Genomic DNA, 20,275 nt, shown 5'->3' on the forward strand with positions numbered 1-20,275 from the left:
GCAACAGAAATATGTATATATGCAACAGAAGTACATATATGCAACCTAGGAGACAATAAAAAGCTGTACCTCAAAAGCCACAAGAAACAGAGCCTTTATGCAACGTCAGTAAACCATCATAAAGGTTCCCATTGTTTTCCAATAAGAAATTGTGGTAACTAAAACATGGAACTATGGTTCTTCTAAGTCCTTTCCATTATACTTAGGTGCATTTTCTCATAATTATTTCACAGTATTTTAGGCAATTGAAAATTTTAGTACAGTTTAGTTTAACTTTGTTTCTAACAGATATCTTCATTCTTCAAGGAAAATCCAGTGTGCCACTATTATTACATTTTTATTTTAGCTATGATTAAACAAGGATGATAATTATCCATTTGGTATGGAAAAAGGGATCCCAAGTCCCAAAATCCATCCACACATGTTGAATGCAACCACAGTGTTGCAGACATGCTGACTTTACAATATAGCCAGGCTTCTAGTTTCCTTCACTTTAATCATTATTTGATGTGTATAACAATTCCAACTGCTTCATGTGCACACTATTCAAATACCAGACTGTAAAAGAGGTGGAAAGAATGTTTCGTTTTTACTCAGTTGGCAACCATGTCCAAATTCATGGAAGTAATGAGCTCAATATGCATGACAACTGTGATAAAGAATATCATTGCTATTGCAAGTACAGAACTGCTTTAATGTGGAGGGAAAGCAACAAAATTAAGATCTGTAAACAAATATGAACAGATAATAGTTCTGAAACAAGACTTTGTGAAGTAATTCCCACATATAGCACACCACAGTCAGCCAACAGGTTACAAATAAGAATTTCTACATTTTATGGCACACAGGCAGAGCTATCTCAATTCCACATTTGTTATCCATCAATTGCCATATGAATCAGTAATTAACAACACATGATGATGACACTATTGTATGTTCCAGTCCTACGACCTTTTCGTTAACTTTCAATCTGAAAGAAAGAAATAACTGTTCCTCAAGCATAGCTTTTAAATAAACCCAGTTGTTCAAAAATTCAAAATAATGGAAGGGTTAAGTTATTAGTTCTGATAGAGAAGGAAGGAGAATCAGTATGCCCTGAGATTCCATAGATATTAAATACATATTTCAAAATACGTATCTTACAATCATATCTTGGGGATAAATCTGTTAAGACTAAGAGTAACCATCTGATTTATGTAAATGTATAAGTTGAGATTAAATAAAGGCTCTTTCTGACAGTCATCTTGTCTCTGGTAATACCTTCGTATCCTTCTGGTAAGCCCTGGTAAGATTCTGGATTTCATTCTCAGATTCTGTGGCATGTACTTTTTCTTTCTCCCAGCACTGTTGTACATTCTGTAGTTCCATTTTTAACGTTTCTATTAAAGTCCCTCTGTCTGCACACTTAGTTTGCAGATGATTTAACTCTTCATTGGCATCAGCCAGGTTATCCCGAGCTTCCTGTAGAACAGAGGCATGGAACAGAAATGTTGGGAAGAATTTTACTCTATAAAATGTCACTTTGGTCCAGTTCTCAGCATCTGAGGAAGAAAGGTCATATAGACTCCAGGTTAAGCTGACTATCTTGTCAACAGAATTTCAACATTGACAGTCAGTCTTCTCCACAGCTTGTAACCAGACAGCATCAGAAATCTATCTCTGAGATTGAAAAGCTCCATGATGTAGTGAGCTTCAGAATCCCTTCCAGCCCCACAACTGAGACAGAGAATGCATGGATGAAAGCTATCCTCTGCAGAGCGGAAAGCTCTCACAGCAAATGAAATGATATAGTATTCTCTTAAGTAAATTCTGATCCATTACAGCTGAGTCAGTAGGCAATGCAGCTCTTGTTACCCACTGCATTTTCTATCTGCGTGATAAAAAAATTTGAGGACTCACTTTGGAGGTTTGACCATGGGAAGAAACTAATAATCAGAAAGGGTCATAAATACAATCATTATGTTACCAGTACCAAATCTCACAAGATAAGCAAAGAACTTAAGACATTTATTACTGTGGACAGATACACATGCTTTCCTCTCCTACAAGCACTGGACTTCCAGCACTACTAAAGCTTGCTAGAGGTCAAACTGAAAGCATTATTTGTGTCTCATAAAATCGTAGCTCCTTATACAGGAAATATAACAGAAAAAATACTCCCAAATTTATCTGGCAATGATATCTTTTATTCTTCTTAATAAAAATATTGCAAGATTAAAGCAATGCTAAATTTCTAACACAAACATTTTCACATCAGATCTGGTTTTTACTCATACATACAACTTTATTACCAAAAATTTAAAGAGATCAGAAACTGGTGCACTGCATAAAAAACAGCACTACCTGCGTGTAACAAAGTCAGTTTTTCCATAAAGAATACACGTATTTGTTGCAAAGGGTTGCAAAATTTTTAGGTGACTGACAAATATGCTGTGACTTTTGACATAAATCAGTAAAGAAAGTTCAGATCAGATGACAGGAGATCATGCACAAATATCAATTAATATGACAATTCAATGAGTGTTGCATAAGTACCTCTTGACTAAACTGAAGTGATAAAGCAGTATATCCCCAGCAAAAGAATCTGAGAAACACTGGGAGTAGAGACATTCTATTTTGGCAGTAATATAATACACTGTCGGTTGAGAGATTAAGTTTAACCATGACCTCAGGACTTCCTCACCTCCTTGGCCACCGATGTAACCAGACAGGACATTACAAAAGTGGTGTGTCAGCCAGAAAACAGAGACCAAAAATATTCTTGTTCAGAAACTAAAAGAGTTCTCAAGTGTTTTTATCAGTTCCCAGGTAGATTTTACACTAAGAAATTTTGGGCGGCACACTGTATAACTGTTAGGGATTACATGTTTCACACATGCATTAACTTCTCTGATAAACACAAACAAAAAAAAATTAACAATGGAAAGGACATCTTTAATAAAACGTGCTTTCACAGGAACAAAGGCAATTCAGTTCTCATTTTCCTGAGAAAAACAGTTTAAAAAAAAAAAAATACCGATGCAGATTTCAACATAAAACAATACTTCGCAAATCAATAAATCTATTTCAAATTATTTCGGAAGAGCATTCATTGAAATGGTCAGCTACGTAGTCCAAGGTGGTAACCAGAATAAAGCAGCACGGTCTCTTACAAGCTTGCCGGGTTAACTAGTCTGCTCAACAGAATATAACGAGGCAAAGGCTTATTCCGATAAGAAAAAAAACAGATTCCTTAAATTCAGGAAGATATTTTTTGCAGAACTTTCCAATATTATGTTAAGTTCATGAAACCATACCTTAAAGTCTTGTCTTAAAGTACACATTTCCTCTTTGGAGATCTCAAGTTCTTTTGTAATTTTTTCACATAAAGCCTTCATTTTCCTAAGCTGTGAAAAATATGGAGGTCAAATCAGCTTTTATAGAATAGCTATATAATCACTTGAATATAAAGAATTAGGTATGTAAATGTAAAATATTTGTTTTCAATTTCTTTGACAGTATTTATACTCCATACAATCTAAATAATGTGCCATTACAAAAGCACTAAGTAACTCTTTTACAATGATTTAAGATAAACAGCAGTGGCAGAATCCCAAACCGAGTCCACTATTAGCTTTCCCATTAACTCTCAAAATATCTGATAGAAATACAGAATTTTAAATACATTGGAAAATGTAATAAATTCTGATTATGGTCTGGGGCGTGATTTGAGAAAACAAGTTTTCAAAGTCAGTCACCGTTTGCAGATCTCTACATTTTACTGATTGTTGGACAGTACTCACATACCTTAAAAAAGCAGCAATGTTCCTGAGAGGCATGATGACTACTGAACTCTTTTTGGTGTTAGAAGCAACTACCTTAGAGGTAGCTCATGAGTGTAATGCTTACCAGCTTCACACTCCACTTTCAAAGACGATAACAACATATCATAATTTGAACCTTTGGTTACCTGATGATGAGGTTATCAATACAAACCTCTGAAATAAAAGCACTGCATAGAAAAGTATTATAGCACAAGTTACTGCTGGCATTTTCACCTGACGGAGTAACTCAGAAGTAAAATCTCCCATTTACAAAATCTACAAGCTGCTTTGGAAATCGTATTTTCATTTGATCTCAAATCAGGAGACCTGGCAGAACCCTTAGAAATAAATTACATTAAATTACAGAATATTGCTGGAATATTTCCAGTCTTTGTGTTAGTTTACTAGCCTTCTCTCTCTTCCCAAACATATTCTAGCCTCTGCACTATATAAAGTCAAAAGCTTGTTATCTATCAAAACCAAAAACACTTTTAAACAAATGAACTAGATATTTTAATCTAATGTTTAATACAGTAAGTTAAAGGTGACACATGACAAGTTTACCAGCATATTTCATATATACATACTGGCATATATCAACAACTCCATCAACATGTGGGGTCTTGTTGAAAATATCTCTATAAAAAGAACCACTACATAATTACTCAAAGCTAAACCCTTACTGCTGTGTATTAAAACATCCTGTATTTATTGTGCAGTGCCCTTCATAGTCCCTTTGTGCATTATTGTATTATTAAAAAGTTTTATTACTAAACACGTCTAATATGTAAAGAGCCAAAAGCAGCATTATCTATGGGGGCTGGGGTAACCAAGAAGGACAGAGCACTGCCCTTTCTGTGCACCATGAAGGGGCTCCGTGATCTCTGGCTCCCTATGACAACTCCAGGGTCAGTCACACACAGTACTACTGGGAAGTCTTGTGGCAGGTCATCTGTTGGTCCTGCTCTGCTGGCGATTTATTTTCCTTGACAGTTCATTCTTCTTTCTGTCAGAATACTCTCTTTGCTTTCTTAGCAGCCATCCCCTTGGTCTCCCCACTGCTGCCTCTGGCACAGTTTCACAACAAAGCACATCACTAAGCCAAAGCCTGCTGAGTCGACTTTTCAACTGTGCTGCCTATCACGTGACATTCCTCCTCCTAAGTAACAATTCGCTGTGGGTAATATGTTCCTAGTTACTCTGCAGCTTCCAGACTTGGGTCTCTGAAGAGTTTCATAATGACTATACACATCAGTTCTCTTATCTCTCTGGGAGAGACCTAACAGTTCTTGCTGTTTACAAAAGTATAATTGTTTCCATGGTCCCTTATTTTTGTGTCCATTGAACAAACTCAAAGGTCTCACAGGAGACCATTCTTTTCCCAACAAAAGGGACAAAGCGGACATACTTTTCTTCTGTTATTTTTTTTCTCTTTTTTAAACACTGTGAGTGACCAGCCAGACTACATGCAGGTCAAAACAGAAGACAAAACCTAGAAATGAAAAAACAGTACTGGCATTTTTACAATATTTTCAGACCTTGCCTTTCTGTATTTGCCAATTTTATCCAAAGATAAGCTAATTACAAGTTTGTACAGAGAGCTTTAACAGTGCAGTTAACTTCTCTCTACAGCCTTTAAAGCCACAAATTCATAAAACATTTACACCCAAGAGGATTAATTTAATCACATTAGCAATACAAATGAGAAAATAAATGCAAGATTGTGACTTTTCAGTCAGTGAAATAAAAGGCAAGTAGGGCTGCATAGAAAACATTTTCATTTTTCCAAGGGTAAGACTTCAAAAATGGAAATATTTCCATTACTGTCTTAGATAACATAAAGGAAGTATTGCCACAGCATTGTACTTGAAAAGACCTCAAAATAGTACCAAAAGAGATTTTATTGTAAACACACTCATCTCAGAAAATTATGCCACTTTCTAAATGTACAAAGGCATGCATATTTACATAACTGATACCAATGACTGTTGAGTATTGTGTATTTAGGAATATTGCTGTATACAGCATCCAATTCATAAATCATCACCTTTTAACTGAAATCCTAGATGTGACTGGCTTGTTTTCTTGAATGTTTATTGAAAATAACAACCCAAGCAGATTCAGTAAGAGAATATTTACTGAGAGAGAGAGGGAGAGAGGAAGAGAGAGAGGGACTCTCTTCTCCCTGTCCCCCCAAATGTAAGTGAAACTTCACTGTAGGGCAAGCTTAGAGAAATAGTAGTGACAGAGATTATTTCTCTGGGGATACATGAAGCTGTCAACTCAACATTCCCACTCTTCTGACCTTTTTTACAAGAAAAGTGTATGAAGTGCTGCAGGCCGAAGGCGATACATATAGAGCCAAACAGTGCAAGTGTTACCTCATTAGACATATCTTCCAGCTTGTTCTGGTAAGCTGTCAATGTACACCTCAAAGTATCAAGGACAGAGAGGCTTGGAGGTTTTTCTTTGTCCTTACAAGTGCCTGAAGAAAAATACAGAATGAAAATTAAGCCTTAAAGCCACAGAGAAAACTACTCACCCTGGATGAGAGGTATCAAGATTAGTTACGGCTTCAGTGACAGTAAAAAACACTGAACAGCAGTCTTGTTTGTCACAAGAGATGCAGCTGAATAGCCACACTTTCACAGCAAATACAGCTGCAATACGTTTGTGTAAAAGCTTTAATATAAGATACAGAACTGTAAATCCTGGATTACATTTCTACCTAATGTATTTGGTATGCGGTCTCTACTGTGCTCAATCTGTGTCATGCAGTCAGATCAGTCAACTTTAAAACCACACAATAACACACTTTGGAAAACACGTTGCCTGAAAATTAGGCATGTTACACTTCTCATGGCATTATTTTGCTGTTGTGACTAAGCATGTGTATTATAATGTAGTACTTCATTTACTCAAATCTTTACTAAGCCAAAGATCACATGACTATGTTGTGCTTGGAGAGGTCTTAAAAAACTTTTAAATGATCTTGAATTTCAATCCAAAGAAAATTTAAAAAACAATTATTATCTGTCAGCAGAGTCCTACATAACGTTTCAATTATAAATCTTACAGCTGATATATCCAGCATATACACACTACACTTATTTATTAAACCCTTGGACGGAGACTTCTGATCTGGTTGCCATAATTAGGGACATATGAACAAGTCTGAGCGTTCTAAAGCCTGTAGTACAATATGCTAAGAAAGCAAAACAACATTGTATTGATCAGGAGGTCAAAAGATGTCAGCTGATATTAAATTTCCAAGAAGAAACTATTCTCTTTTTTTCTAGTGTTGCAGCAAAATACCAGGTTGTTGACAGACTCTTTTTCTCAGCATTATTTATACTAGTATGCAGCATTTATAATCTTATTTTGTCACAAATCACTGTATCATCTTTTCCACGAGTCTTAACATGTTCTATAAACAAAATAACTTTACCAATGCTCATAGCATCCTTATTTTGCAAAAGAAGTGAAAAAAAATGTGTCATTTAAACTCCAGAGAGTCTACACAACCATAATCCTCAGCAGAACTAAATGATGGTGTCACTAACCAACTTACCTAGGGTGGCTCATAAAGTCAAATCAGATACTAAATTCTAAGCTTTTTCTTTGGCTCTCCGTAAAACTTTGGCAGCTAGAGGAGGTGCAGTTACAGACTTGCAGGTTGTTGGGTTTTTTTAAGAATCTTGTTGCTAGTGTTATCTAATAAGCATGATATTCTACTCAAAGCATTATAGAAAAATGATAGGTTTGTCCCATAGGCTATACATAATGCACTAACGGTAGTGAGTGGAAAACTTACACACAAGTCGGAAAATATTGCAAATACACATTCTGAAAAGTTTTTCATTAACTGGTCTTCTCGCTCCCAGTCCTTTGATAATATCAAAAAGCATAGAGTACTATTCAGATTGGACACTAACTCTTCACTTTGATCTTTCAGCCACCTGTTACTGTCTAAGTCACACCTAGACAAACCAATGCAGGCTTGCCAGATTGCTTTCAGTAACAAGAGCTCTACACAGTATGCAAGTGAATTTAAAAAGAACGTACACCTCGGTGACAGACTTTGTTCTGTCCTATCAGTCACATCATTAGAAAACATTTATCATGGTTTCTAGATGTCTACAGATTCAGGGAAAAGCAAAATCATCTTAATGAGACTCCAGTGCCCTTAACCAAACATCTGAGTCCTAGAGATGCCCCAAAGAGCAATGTTACAACCTAAGAAGAATTCATAAAATCTGACCTTGTGTGAGAAGATCAGGTTTCACATTTGAGAAAGAGACTAATACACCTTACTCTCATTTTTATCACTTAACCACAGCTATAGTTAAGGATGCACAGAGCTCCAGTCTCCTGTCTTCTCAATTAAAGAGCAACTTCTCACTACTACTCATTGTGGGAATATTTTGCAGCGATCTGGCTGCACAGAAAAAAGAAAGTACCATTCCTTCACAGTTCTAGTTCTGGAGAAGTTGTAACCCACAATTCTCATTCAGTCTAAAATAAAGTCAAAATAGGGATTGTCTTCCATCCTATAGTTTTCACCAAGCTGTCTAAACAATGCATCTTCATTTCTAAAGTCCCAACTTGCAACACTGTCACTGAAACACGCTTCTGAACTATCTTTATTTACACCATGTTTGCCAAAACCAGACCTTTGCCAATAAACCTTCCACAGTGGCATTCCTTGCCCTTGCTGCAACCCTGTTTTCTAGTCAGCCTGGTCTGCCAGCAGAAATACCAGATTCCACCTTCCTGCACTAGCCTATGGCCTTAATACTGGCCAAACATTGTCTTCACATAACTAGGCAGGAGATACACAACATAATCCAAATAGCACTCTCTTGCTGGAGAGGCCCTACTTCAGCAGTAAGAAAAAAGAACCCAATACTTGAGGCATTTGAGTTTGGGGGAAGAATGCTGGGAAAACGCCAGGTTCAACAACAGTGCTGAAAAAAATCACAAGAGTCTCTTAAAAAGGAGAAGACACGGATTCATGCTTACTCTTTTGGAACGTAAAAGGGAAGAAATACGGGTTTTTTTATACTTTGGATCTTAAAAACAGGAACTCTTCTTTTCCAGTATAGCCCAATTAATCACAGCTTAATCAGCATTTAAATGAAGGGGCCAGACCTTTAATACTGACAGATAAAGTAGATCTCTCAACCACTTGCACTGAAAGCTAAAAATGACAACAAGAAAAGAAAGACTGCCCAGTCAACTGTGGCTCTTGTAGTCCCTTATCTGCTAATTAAGCTATAAAGATTTACTTAAGATTTTTACTTTTATTGTTACCTAGGCATTCCCATTTTAAATATGATTACATCAAATATTTTTTAAAATTAAAAGAAACGGAATTACATAATAAATTCGTTAAGAAGAAACAGTAAGGCAGTACCATTAAAAATTTAAGTTTCACACTTGGAAGCACAGTAAATATGTAGAACAAATGTCTTAGTCAACATCCATTTTCATACATAAAACCATAAAGACTCAATGCCTAGCAGAGCTAAATTTGACTTCCTGCCTCAACTGAGCCTCTTCAGAGATGCTGGAGCTTAGGAAAAAAAAAATCTCTTTATATAAGACCTTTCAAAGTTTACCTTAAACAAAGCAAATTAATACTGAAGTTACTGTTACTGAATCTCTAATATTATAGAAACAGGTCAAAGCTGTTTTCTGTAAGGTCTACCACTAGGGAGAACAGAAAACCTACCCAAAAGACAACTACTGCTTTGGAAACTGCACTTTAGCAGCAGCATCCAGCTCCCCCCAGAATTGCCGAAGACCCTGTGGGCACGTGGAACTTCTCAAGATTGACAAAAACATAGTTTTGAAGAGCTTTTCAGTCCGATGTATCTACAGCAAAGCCTACAGGTATTACTCACAGGAATTGCATTTGTAATTACAGAATAAAACTGATACCAGTTCACAAATAAAAAATGTGAGGAAATCAATGCATCACAGATTCAAGGCTAGGCTTTTAAGGACAACAGAAATCTCAAGAAGTTCCTTTATTCAATTTTAATAGTACCAGGTCCCCCAAAAAATATTTTTTTTGTGAAGATAGAAAAAAAATGCATCTTCATTTAAAGGTGTAATACGATCCACTTATGTCTAGCGTTGATAAAAAGGGCAGAAACGTGTCATCATAGTTTGCATAAAATAAGCCCATTTGCTCTTTAAGCAACATTTTGCGTGCTATGTTCCAGTAAGTAGGAAGCATTTTGTGTATAGTGTGATTTTTCTAGTGGGAATCACATAGAGAAAACTTTTACAGGTAGTTTTTAAAGTGAACTCTTTTCACCTTAAAAAAATAACTAGCTTTGATGTTAAAATTCAGCCTGTTTGATAGCCACTATTTCAAATGTTTAAGCAGGCAGCAGTTTGTTGAGTTCGATTCAATCGTTACAAATAAAACTAAGTAGCAGAGTGACAACCACTGACTTACAATTAATTTTAATGAAAAGAGAGAAATATTTGTTCTGTACTAGATCAAATGAATGCAATATAGTACTAGTCCACAATCAATAAAAAGCATTGTGTTATATCCGGTGTCCTACACAACCTTTTTGAATACATGACCTTTAAGTTGCTGAAGGTTGCCTCAGAATTTGGCTCAGTTCAGGCAAAACATCTGTTCCCTTTGCAGGTATACTGTAAGGACTTTTTTCTCAGTTGGATTTAGAGCACAGCAAGTGAGCCCTTTTCTGACCGATCATATACACCCCAGCATTTGTAAATCAAGCTCTGGGCTGACAACAGCAGGTCCACATTCCGTCACCCTTTCTCAGCTAGCAAGGCCATTTGACTGCTGTGAGAACTGCTCTTATCATGTCATCAAATCAAAGCATGTTGAGAAGAGGGAATGCAAGAGGCATCTGCAGAATTCCCACAATGTAGTGACTTTGGAACATTGACAGATGCATCTGTCATTTTATACCTTCAACTAACCTGCTGTCCGCTGGCCTGACATAGCAAAGCTGTCCAAGAGTAACTCCAGCTCTCTCATGTTGTTTTCATACGTCTCTGTTAGAAAGACCTGGTGTTTCTTGGCCTTTATTTGACAGCAGATACAGACAAGACAAGAGGGGAGGAAAAAAAGAAACCCATTAAAATAGTAAACAGAAGAAATACAAACCACAATGGTAAGTTTGTTCCCCTTTAAATTTCTGCTATATTTCTTGTTACTTCTTTTCTAAAGCCAAGTGACCTAACATGATATCACAAATACATAACACAGATTACCGTAATACATTTAAAATAGAATTAAAGGTTTCAGTTAGTCAGAATAAAAAGAAAGAACTGTTATATTAAATCTATTCTTGATTGTCTTCTGCTTTAAAAATATATGAATGAACATTAATTAGCTGCTCCCCATCTATGCAAGCAATAAAATCTATTGTTACACCCTACAAGGGCATCGAGAAAGACACCAAAGTACTGGCAGACAGGCTAGAAATTCATGATTTGGCACTCAGTCAAATTCCTCACCTATTCTCATTTCAAACCTGCCTACTTTAATTGTTAGTATCTCCTATGCTTGAAAATGATTTCTTCAATATCAAAAAACTCTTCCTTATGCACAGAATATAAAGCAGCAGAGTCCTTCAGCTTCTATCACTGAATTTTCTTAAAGAAAGCTGTTCACTAAGTGCAGCCTATTGTTAAAATCTGGCTTTATTCTGAGGGCAGAGAGGTATTACAGCAGATTTTTTCACCACTATAAAAGAAAGACTGTATCAAATCGTTCCTTCAATTCATATATGATATCAAAACATGCAGTTTTTGAAGATATGCATCAGTAATCCTAGACAAAATCACGATCCTCTTGGACATACATGATTCTGATTTCTCAAAGAAATGAGCAATTTTAGCAGCTGACTGACAAAAAGTAATACATCTCAGCAGTTTAGAAAACAAAAACCAAATCCAAAACCCCAAGAATCCCTCCCCCCAAATCAAGAGGAAACTACATTTAAATTCCTTCATGATTTTCTTATGATAAAGGTTATGTTTAAAGATGTCTCATTACTTTTTATTTCTCAATTTATTTTTATTATAAATTCTAACATTTATTTCCATTTCTGCTTGGTGATGGAAGGCTACCCTTTTTGTATTGAGAAAAATCCTACTGTTTTCTACCATATCTATCTATAAACCTCTGCTTTAGTTATGCTTCACTGCACGTGTAAGGATCCAGTCAAGTTCTCAAGTGTGGGAAACATTCTCCCCAGGAAAACTGCTTCATATTGGTAGCATATAACGGTCAGGCTAAAAAAACCAAGAGATGCATTTAATTCTCTGCAGTGTTCTTCACTATTCAGTTTAAATATTTTATAAATTTGCTTTACTCTTTCAATTTTAATTACATGTACTGTATATCAACTAATATATTATTCATATGTGTATTTCAATGTTAGGTCCCCTGTAGCATTTACACGCCTTTCCTTGTGTGTGATTTTGTACTATGCTTCATGAAGAATTTCCAAACCACTTCCATATATTCAAAAATAACTACGTTTTTATTCTTACTCTATAGCATTATCTATATAAACATAGCTTGTAATTGGAGAGCTCCAGTAAAAATATTTTATGGGATGCAAACACATTAAAATAATTTATTCCCATGTCCTGATACCATCTCAAAACCTCACATATTACAAACAAGAAAATTTAATGCTATGATCAGCATCACAATAAAATAAATACTCTTTTTACATTAATCACTCCTGCACAGCCGAGGTTGGACTAAATCCTCCCAGAAAAGCCTTTTCCCATGAAAAAGTCAAATGTGAGATTTTTTTTTTAAATCTCATAATTTTTTTATTTGGCTTAGTTAATTCACCACAGTTTAGTCAGTATATTCCAGTCTGTTCTGCTTTTGCCACCTGCCTGTCTTTTGCTAGCTGCATCTACACTCCCTAAGCCAATTTCAGTGTCTTTTTCAACAGCAATAAAGATCAAAAGGAAATTTCTTAGACTAGCCAGTTTCTCTACACTTTAGCTGCTAAGTATTTAGTATTTCTTCTTTCTAATCCCCATTTTCAGCCACTGTCCCTGGTATCAGTAATTGAAGAAAAATACTGTAAAACTACAGTGCTGCAAATCCAGGCACAGGTTAAGAGTCCTAAAGGATCTGAACATATCGATCTAATTTCTTAAGTCTCACTGAAAGGTACCTAATAAGAATGTGTAGAGCCATAAAATCATGGAATAATTTAAGCTGACAGGATCTCTGGAGGTCATCTGGTCCCATTTCCCACTCAAAGCAGAGCCGTGCATAAAGTCAGGTTAGTTTGCTCAAAGTCTTGACCAGTCAAGTTCTGAGTATCCTCAAGGATGGAGTTTCAACAACCCCTTCTGGCAAGCTGCTCCAGTATCTCAGAATTCTCGCTGTGAAGTGTTCTTTTTACCCCTTACAGGTAATTAAAATTTCCCTTTCTAAATCTTCTGTTTTCTCTCATACTTTCACTGCACAGTTCTAAGGAGAGTGTAGCTCCGTCTTCTCCATAAGCAGCCATTTGATAGTTCATGACAGTAGCTACAACTTCCTTTACTTTGTTTTAGTCTGAACAAACACAGCAAGTGCACAGAACTTTACTTTTAAAAGCAAAATGGAGTGCTCAAGTGTAGGAGTCAAACATAATCAACTGCAGCTGCTCAAAGATATCTTCTGCCAGAACCAACCATTCCAGGAGATGAGTTTACTTTCCTCTTGGCAACTCCATCCATCATCATATGTGTGTTAGGTGACGCCATTCCTGCAGAACTACTCAAAAGGCAAATCAGGTGACAAAGCGTTAAAGCCTTTACTGAGAGTTTGCCTCCCAGACAACATTACTAGAAAAAGGTACCAACAGTACCAACACCATCTGGTGATGGTAGAGCAAGCGCCGAAGACAGAAGTATCCACACGGCCACCAAAAAGCAGTATGTTCAAATACTCCTTGAAAAATATTTGGGTAAATTCTTTACAAAAGCATCAAAGCGTTTACCAGGCATGGCCTTGTTCTATGAGGGAACCAAATCAAATCATTTATGGAAATAGGCTCAAATGACTGCTCCACAGTTAACAAAAAATGAGTTTTACTTGAGTGAAGCTCTGTATACAACTGTGGCACAAAACTTGAAGCAACCAAGCATAAATTGCAGTAGAAAAAAATGAACAAAACCCTCACTGACAATCTCCCTCCTTAGGCTACCATTTATATTTGCTCACGCTGTCTAACCATCAAACACATAATAGACTTTCCTTGTTTTCCTATATTAGCTAGAATTTTCCAAAGTCTATAGAGGAGTCTTTAAAACGTGTTTAGCCATGTGTCAATTAAATACATTTTCTCAAGAAATCTAGTGTCTCACTTTTAATCACCCAAAATCAAATTAATCAAAAATGTACAAGTTTTGTGTGGAACTAATCTAGTCCCCTAAAGAGAGATTTGTAACAATCTTTTGGTAGGAGAGAATGTTAGGAAGTATCCCTTCGGAAGTTTTGCTTTTGGTGGGGTTTTTTTAGTCAGATAAATTTTTTTTGAGAACTGGCAACTTTAAAAGCATTTTTAGATGCCTGTCTTCAAGCAGTGAGACATCACAGCTTAAGCGACGTCTCCACTTCTAGAATAAATCACAAAATTGGTTTATTTGTAGAAGATCATTTAAGCGTACGCTTCAGATTGATCAATCTTCTTAAATTAGGACAATAATAGAAGTAGCACCTGGGTAGGAACACTCTACCCCTGAATTAAGGCAAGCAAGCCAAGAACCGAGGTAACATAATATTTAACAATCAGTAGCACAAAGATAATGAAGACTGTGTTTCAGCTTTTTTTAAATTGACAGAAAAAGCTCTGTTCACAATAAATCATCTGGATGAGATACAAATCTTTGCTACTGAGTACCAGTACTGATTCTAATCCACAGAATTTGTAGAACAGAATCATACTCTTCAGGGTGTTCTACTGTCTGTTCAGTCAGCACTTAAGACACTTCTACTAAAGAATAATGGTTAATGCCTATGCCCAGGAACTACATTCTCAAACACTTCTCTTCTGACTTTCAGCTTATGATAACCTACAATGCTGTTACAGACAGCCTAGACATATACAGCACATGACTCCAGGCATGGCTATAAGAGAAATATGTATATGCCACACAGAAAAAGACCTACTCTAGGTGGAATCTATTACACCACTTACACATTAATTATGCCACTCCTGATAGTACCTACATAAAAGGGGGGAAATACACATATAGTTCTTCCAAACTAAAGGAATTTATCCTGCAATACCCTATTTTTAATTACTTCAATTTCCTAATATGCATTCTGGTGAATTGACAAGTTTCCCAAATTTCAAAATATTTCTCATAAAATAAAGGTACTAAGAATTAAAGAACATCCACTACTAGGTGCCAGAATTGTAAATATCCTGAGTAAATTTTAAAACCATTAAAGACACCTTTTATTCCTTCCATGGGGCAGGAATACAGCTGGGGCTATTTAAATTTAAGACAAGGTCTGAATCACAATGGCCATTCTTCCAAATTCCTATTCTACAAGCTTAAAAATGCTAAAATCCTAGCTGGAAATAATGACAAGCTTGAGACCAATTTCCTCAGAAAAACATAGTGGAAATCTTAGAGGAAATCTTGAGAGCCTGTTCATGCTGAACATTCATAAGCAGTTCTGTTTGATACCAACAGATCCTACCGCATTTGATCCATGCAAATTTCTGGCAAACTTCTGCCACATGCTGATATTTAAAATTAAAAGTAGCATAACTACTTTACTATACATTCAACTGAGTCATAAAAAAAAAGTTCTTTTTCACAGAAAGCTTTCAAATAACGTATTTTTTTCCTGCATAGGTCCACTTCTCTGAAAACAAGTGTTTTCATCAGTTTGATTATATTTCCCAGATATTTTACTGACAAAAACTTTAACTTGTATTGCAGCAATACAGCGGCAAACCAATATGAAATATTCAGACTAGAGTGGAAAGAACATATTCAGGATATCTAACAATAGTATAAAATATAAGAAAGTAATTAATAGATCAAGAAAGTAGGAGGAGGAAATGAAGAAAGCACACTGACATTTTTGCACAATTTCAGTATAGATATAGGGAACACTAATAACAGTATATGAAACGTTATCTATATTTAGCTTCTGCTACAGTATTTGGCTTTTTCATTTTGGAAAGAAAAATAACAAAAAGCTGTCCACACTGAGTAAACAAGACCACACACAGGCACTCCTGCTTCCCAAACAAATACAAAAGTCTTCAGGAAAAATACAAAGCCATCCAAGGTGATAAAAATCTAATCCCATAGGGAACCACTAATACAACTCCTCAGAAAATGAGTATTTTTATTACCTGTTCAAGACAGTCTTGTGGTTTGAAATCCTTCCAGTAAAACAATTAAAACAACTGGCTCTATGAATAAGACAGTTCTTTTAACTGCGACCATATATTCTATTTTTCACTGCTCAGTAATGTTCATTTTGAGTACACCATTTAATTCTGTTGTCATTTCCAGAAAACTTGATCCTGAACAGAATTTTGTCCTGAATTCTTGTCAGGTATAAGAACATTTTACTAAGGAATATAAAATGAAAAACTATCACAGGAATAACTAGCAAGCATTCTAGGTGCCTAGTGGAAATTTTTCAGCTTGGAATTGTATTTTATATCAGTAAATACTGACTGTAGTTAGGGAGACAGTTGGTTTTGCCTATTTGTATTCCTTTTGTGCTTGGTAAGATGTCTTTTCTCAGGTTAACTAGGCCAGCAAATGCCTTTTAATACATTAATGTTTGCAGGGAAGAAGCTGTGATTCTCCCAAAACGAAGAGAGGGCTTTGATTTTCCTTCAATTAGTTATTAGTTACCAATTAGTATTATTTACCAATCTGTCTGGGAAGTGGATAACACTAAGACACTGTATGGAATAAGTCCAGCTGAACAGAAGATTCCGACAAGTCTGAATATTCACTGATGCGGGTGTCTGCTCCAGCTCACTGATAAGCACAGTGCCTGTCAGCAGCAGGGAACAGACCACATTTAACTTCCAAACTCTCAGCTCCAAGAGAGAGAAAGAGGAAAAAACGTGCAAGCCAGTATCAAAAAAAAGTTTACACTAAGTATAAAAATACTGTAAATGCTACCACAAAATAGAAGGACAGAATATTTTCTAGATATCCAAAGATTTTTTGTTTTGTCCCTGCTGCTATGCAACAGGATGGTAAAATTGTTATTCAAAGCTGAGGTGGACAGAGACAGTGGGAGAGCCCCAACTGGTAATATAAAAGAAGAAACATTTAAAAAAATAGTCCAGAAAAACACGTCCACATGCCAAATCCATGTTAAAAAAAAAAAAAAATTCACTCTTGCTTTCTCACCTTCAAATAAGCAACCTTCAAGCAATTTTTGCAGTCAAATGCTTCCACTAAAAATGTTACATAAAACAGAAATAAATAATCCTACAGTGGTAGCTAATAAGACTTGAAGAAAAAAGTTTGAGTAGAAACATAGAATATTCTCCACAAGGAATCATAATACATATCTACAAATTGTCTTCTTCGCTAGGAATGCAAGCACAAGTTACTCTTTACTCATAGCCACATCTCTGCAAGTTTTATGCAATAACTCTTCAGTTAAATACACAGTGTACAACTTCAAATGCATTTTCAAAGTAACTTCTCCAGTGTATTACCCATGGATTACAAAAGAAAGTAACATAAGCAAAATCAGAGTAACACAATGGCAGAGTTCTTCCAAGGCTCATCACAGCAAATGCAATTGTGTTCACATTTAAAAAACCGTAAACAATGAGTGCCAAAGGCCTTTTGTCTTACCATTGCAAGCTCCTTCTGTAATTCTCTGCAGGTTTTTTCACTATTCCTTAGTCTGTCAGAGAGGTCTTTGATTACCACCTTCTCTTCCTCAATCTTCTCATTCATTTGCTTGTTTGTGGAGAACAACTCTGTTTCTAACCTGAAAGTTTCAGCATTAGAACATTTTTAGCAAAAATACTTCTGTCAAGTCTCCTTGTTATTTTTTAAGATGATCAACAGATGTGGCACATAATTAGCACACCATATGGCTTCTAAATTTGCCTTTTTTTTTACCTGATGAAGAAAGGCTTTTCAAGAAGTGATTATGTTCAGTTACCGAGGCTTGTAGGTCTCCAACCATAAATTTATTTGGCCATTTAGATATGGCCTCCAAATCACATATAATTAGCAGAATTACTCATATTTTTAAAAACGCAATAGCTCTCTTCAGAAAGATCACGTCTCATCTTGCATTATCAACCCTGATTTCAAGTAAAAAAATTGCTCCTATATTCTCCTCAGAATGGTATGACTTCATCTTTTTCCATCTGCAGACCGTTTCCAAAATTTGAAACAGCTCTTTATCCTTGTACTGAGGAAAACTTACATAAAGAGTTTGGTGTAGCTAAAAAGACAACTCATAAAAAATCAACAAGGCCAAAAAACAGCATACAGGAGACAGAAGAAGGGACAGGAATCCAGGGAAGAATTTGAAAAGATTGCCTGAGTATGTAGTCATGGTGTCAGCAAATCCAAAAGCTCAACCTACAACTGATATTTGCAAAGGATGACAAAGACAACAAGAGATTTTACCACTATCTTAAGGTAGGAAAGGAAAGAAGGACTTGCTTCTATACAGACTAGGTAACTCATCTACAGTCGACACAGAGAAGGTCATCACACTCAATGTCTATTTTGCCTCAGTTTCATTAACAAGGTCTCCCAGTCTCTGTGACTGGTAAAAGGGCTCAAAGAGGTGAAGCGCTGCTAGCAATAAATAAGGATTGAGTCTGGGGTAACTTGTCAGAACTTAACACACAGAAACTGAAAGGACCAGCTCACCTACACTCAGAGATTCTGACTAAGCTGGCCAATGTCACAGCAAGGCTGCTCATTATCATCTTTGAAAGGTCACAGAGATTGGAGGAGGCCCCAGGCAAACCGAGAAAGGCAAACGTCACACCTGTATTTGGAAAATGGCAAAAGTACAGGCCAAGGAACTATAGACCAGATAGTTTTATTTCAGTCCCAGGAATGTCATGATGCAAGCCATCTTATAACAAATTTCTGCATTCACAAAAGACAAAAAGGTGACTGAGAACAGTCAGTGAGTATTTACCAAGGCTAACTCATGTCTGGTCAGTCCAGTTATATTCCAAGATAAAACAGACAGACAAAAGGAGGGCAAGTAGATTCAACATAGCTCAACTTTAGCAAGGCTTTTGGCACTGTCTCACACAGTATCTTTATAGCCACATTCACTCTAGATATGCAAACTACAATACTGATAAAAATAGTTTGATGGTAAAACTTAGATGGTAGTGGTTGGTAACAACTGGAATACTGTAGGAATCTGTGTTACAGTCTTTTAACATCTTTTCATCACGTGGATTACATGAAGAGTGCAGTCTCATAAGTGTGCAGACAACAGTGAACTGGGTGGGAGTAGGTCATGACACAACACAATACACTCAAGCGAAGGGCTGTCATTGCCTAGAACCTAGATGGGGAGAAGGAACAAGCCAGCATGAATCTTCTGAGACTCAACAACGACAGGTCCAAAGACCTTAATTTAGAAAGCAAGAAGCCCTCTCAAGAGATATGTCTGGTGACTGGCAGCCATGCTCAAAATGGACCTAGTAATCTTGGTAGACAGCAAGCTACCCACCAATCAGCTGCACGGCATACAAGCAGCATACAACATCCTAGGCTGTATCAGAAGTAGCATAGCCAGAAGATCAAGGAAAGTGATTAATCACCTTTTATTTGGCACTCATTACAACATATCTAGGATAATGACCAGTTTTAAACACACACCTTCCCTGTAACAGGAAAAAAGTTGGAGTGAACTCAAAGCAGTCACCAACATCGTCAGGGGCTGAAACAGAACTGAGGGAATTTGTTATGTTCAGGATGTAGAAGAGAGAACTTCAAGGTGCATAAGAGGACCCCCAATATCTAAAAGAAGGTTATTAAGAAGATGCAGCCAGTCACTTCAGTACAATGTATGGCTAGAGGACAAGAGACAACAGTCATAAATCAAATCCAAAGAGGTTGACCAGTAGAAATATTTTTCCATGCTCATACCAGTAAAACAGCGGAACAGGTTCCTGGAGAGGTTGTGTCATCTCTATTCCAGGAAGTTTTCAATATCTAATTGGATAAAGCCCTAAGCAACCTGATCTCATAGCTGATCCTGCTTTGAGCAGAAGGTTGGACTATCGCCCTCAACCTGAACTATTCTTTGATGTAACTCTTAACAGTGGGAACATGTAGCTATCTTTCATTATCTTTGTTTCTGCTATCACTTGTCTCACTAGAACTGAAAGTAATGCAAACGACTCAAAGTTCTTCTAACTTTGAAACTTTTGAATCAATATTGTCACTTACCAACATTT

General features: G+C 36.4%; 1 protein-coding gene across 1 annotated transcript in view; it reads right to left on the reverse strand.

Annotated features, from left to right (window-relative positions):
- The window catches only part of CCDC171 (coiled-coil domain containing 171), a gene marked incomplete at its 3' end in the record, with an annotated part of 57,080 nt that extends 37,075 nt beyond the window's left edge, over nucleotides 1-20,005 (reverse strand). Inside the window, exons 1-6 of the mRNA XM_009870390.1 lie at nucleotides 19,965-20,005; nucleotides 17,679-17,817; nucleotides 10,776-10,878; nucleotides 6,185-6,288; nucleotides 3,297-3,386; nucleotides 1,261-1,461 (exon numbers count right to left, since the gene is read on the reverse strand). Coding sequence (XP_009868692.1) covers nucleotides 1,261-1,461; nucleotides 3,297-3,386; nucleotides 6,185-6,288; nucleotides 10,776-10,878; nucleotides 17,679-17,817; nucleotides 19,965-20,005 — 678 coding nt within the window. The remainder of the gene's footprint in view (nucleotides 1-1,260; nucleotides 1,462-3,296; nucleotides 3,387-6,184; nucleotides 6,289-10,775; nucleotides 10,879-17,678; nucleotides 17,818-19,964) is intronic.
- Between the last annotated feature and the right edge of the window lie 270 nt (nucleotides 20,006-20,275).

This window comes from Apaloderma vittatum, unplaced genomic scaffold, assembly GCF_000703405.1.
Source record: "Apaloderma vittatum isolate BGI_N311 unplaced genomic scaffold, ASM70340v1 scaffold11715, whole genome shotgun sequence".
In the NCBI taxonomy this organism is placed as follows: domain Eukaryota; kingdom Metazoa; phylum Chordata; class Aves; order Trogoniformes; family Trogonidae; genus Apaloderma; species Apaloderma vittatum.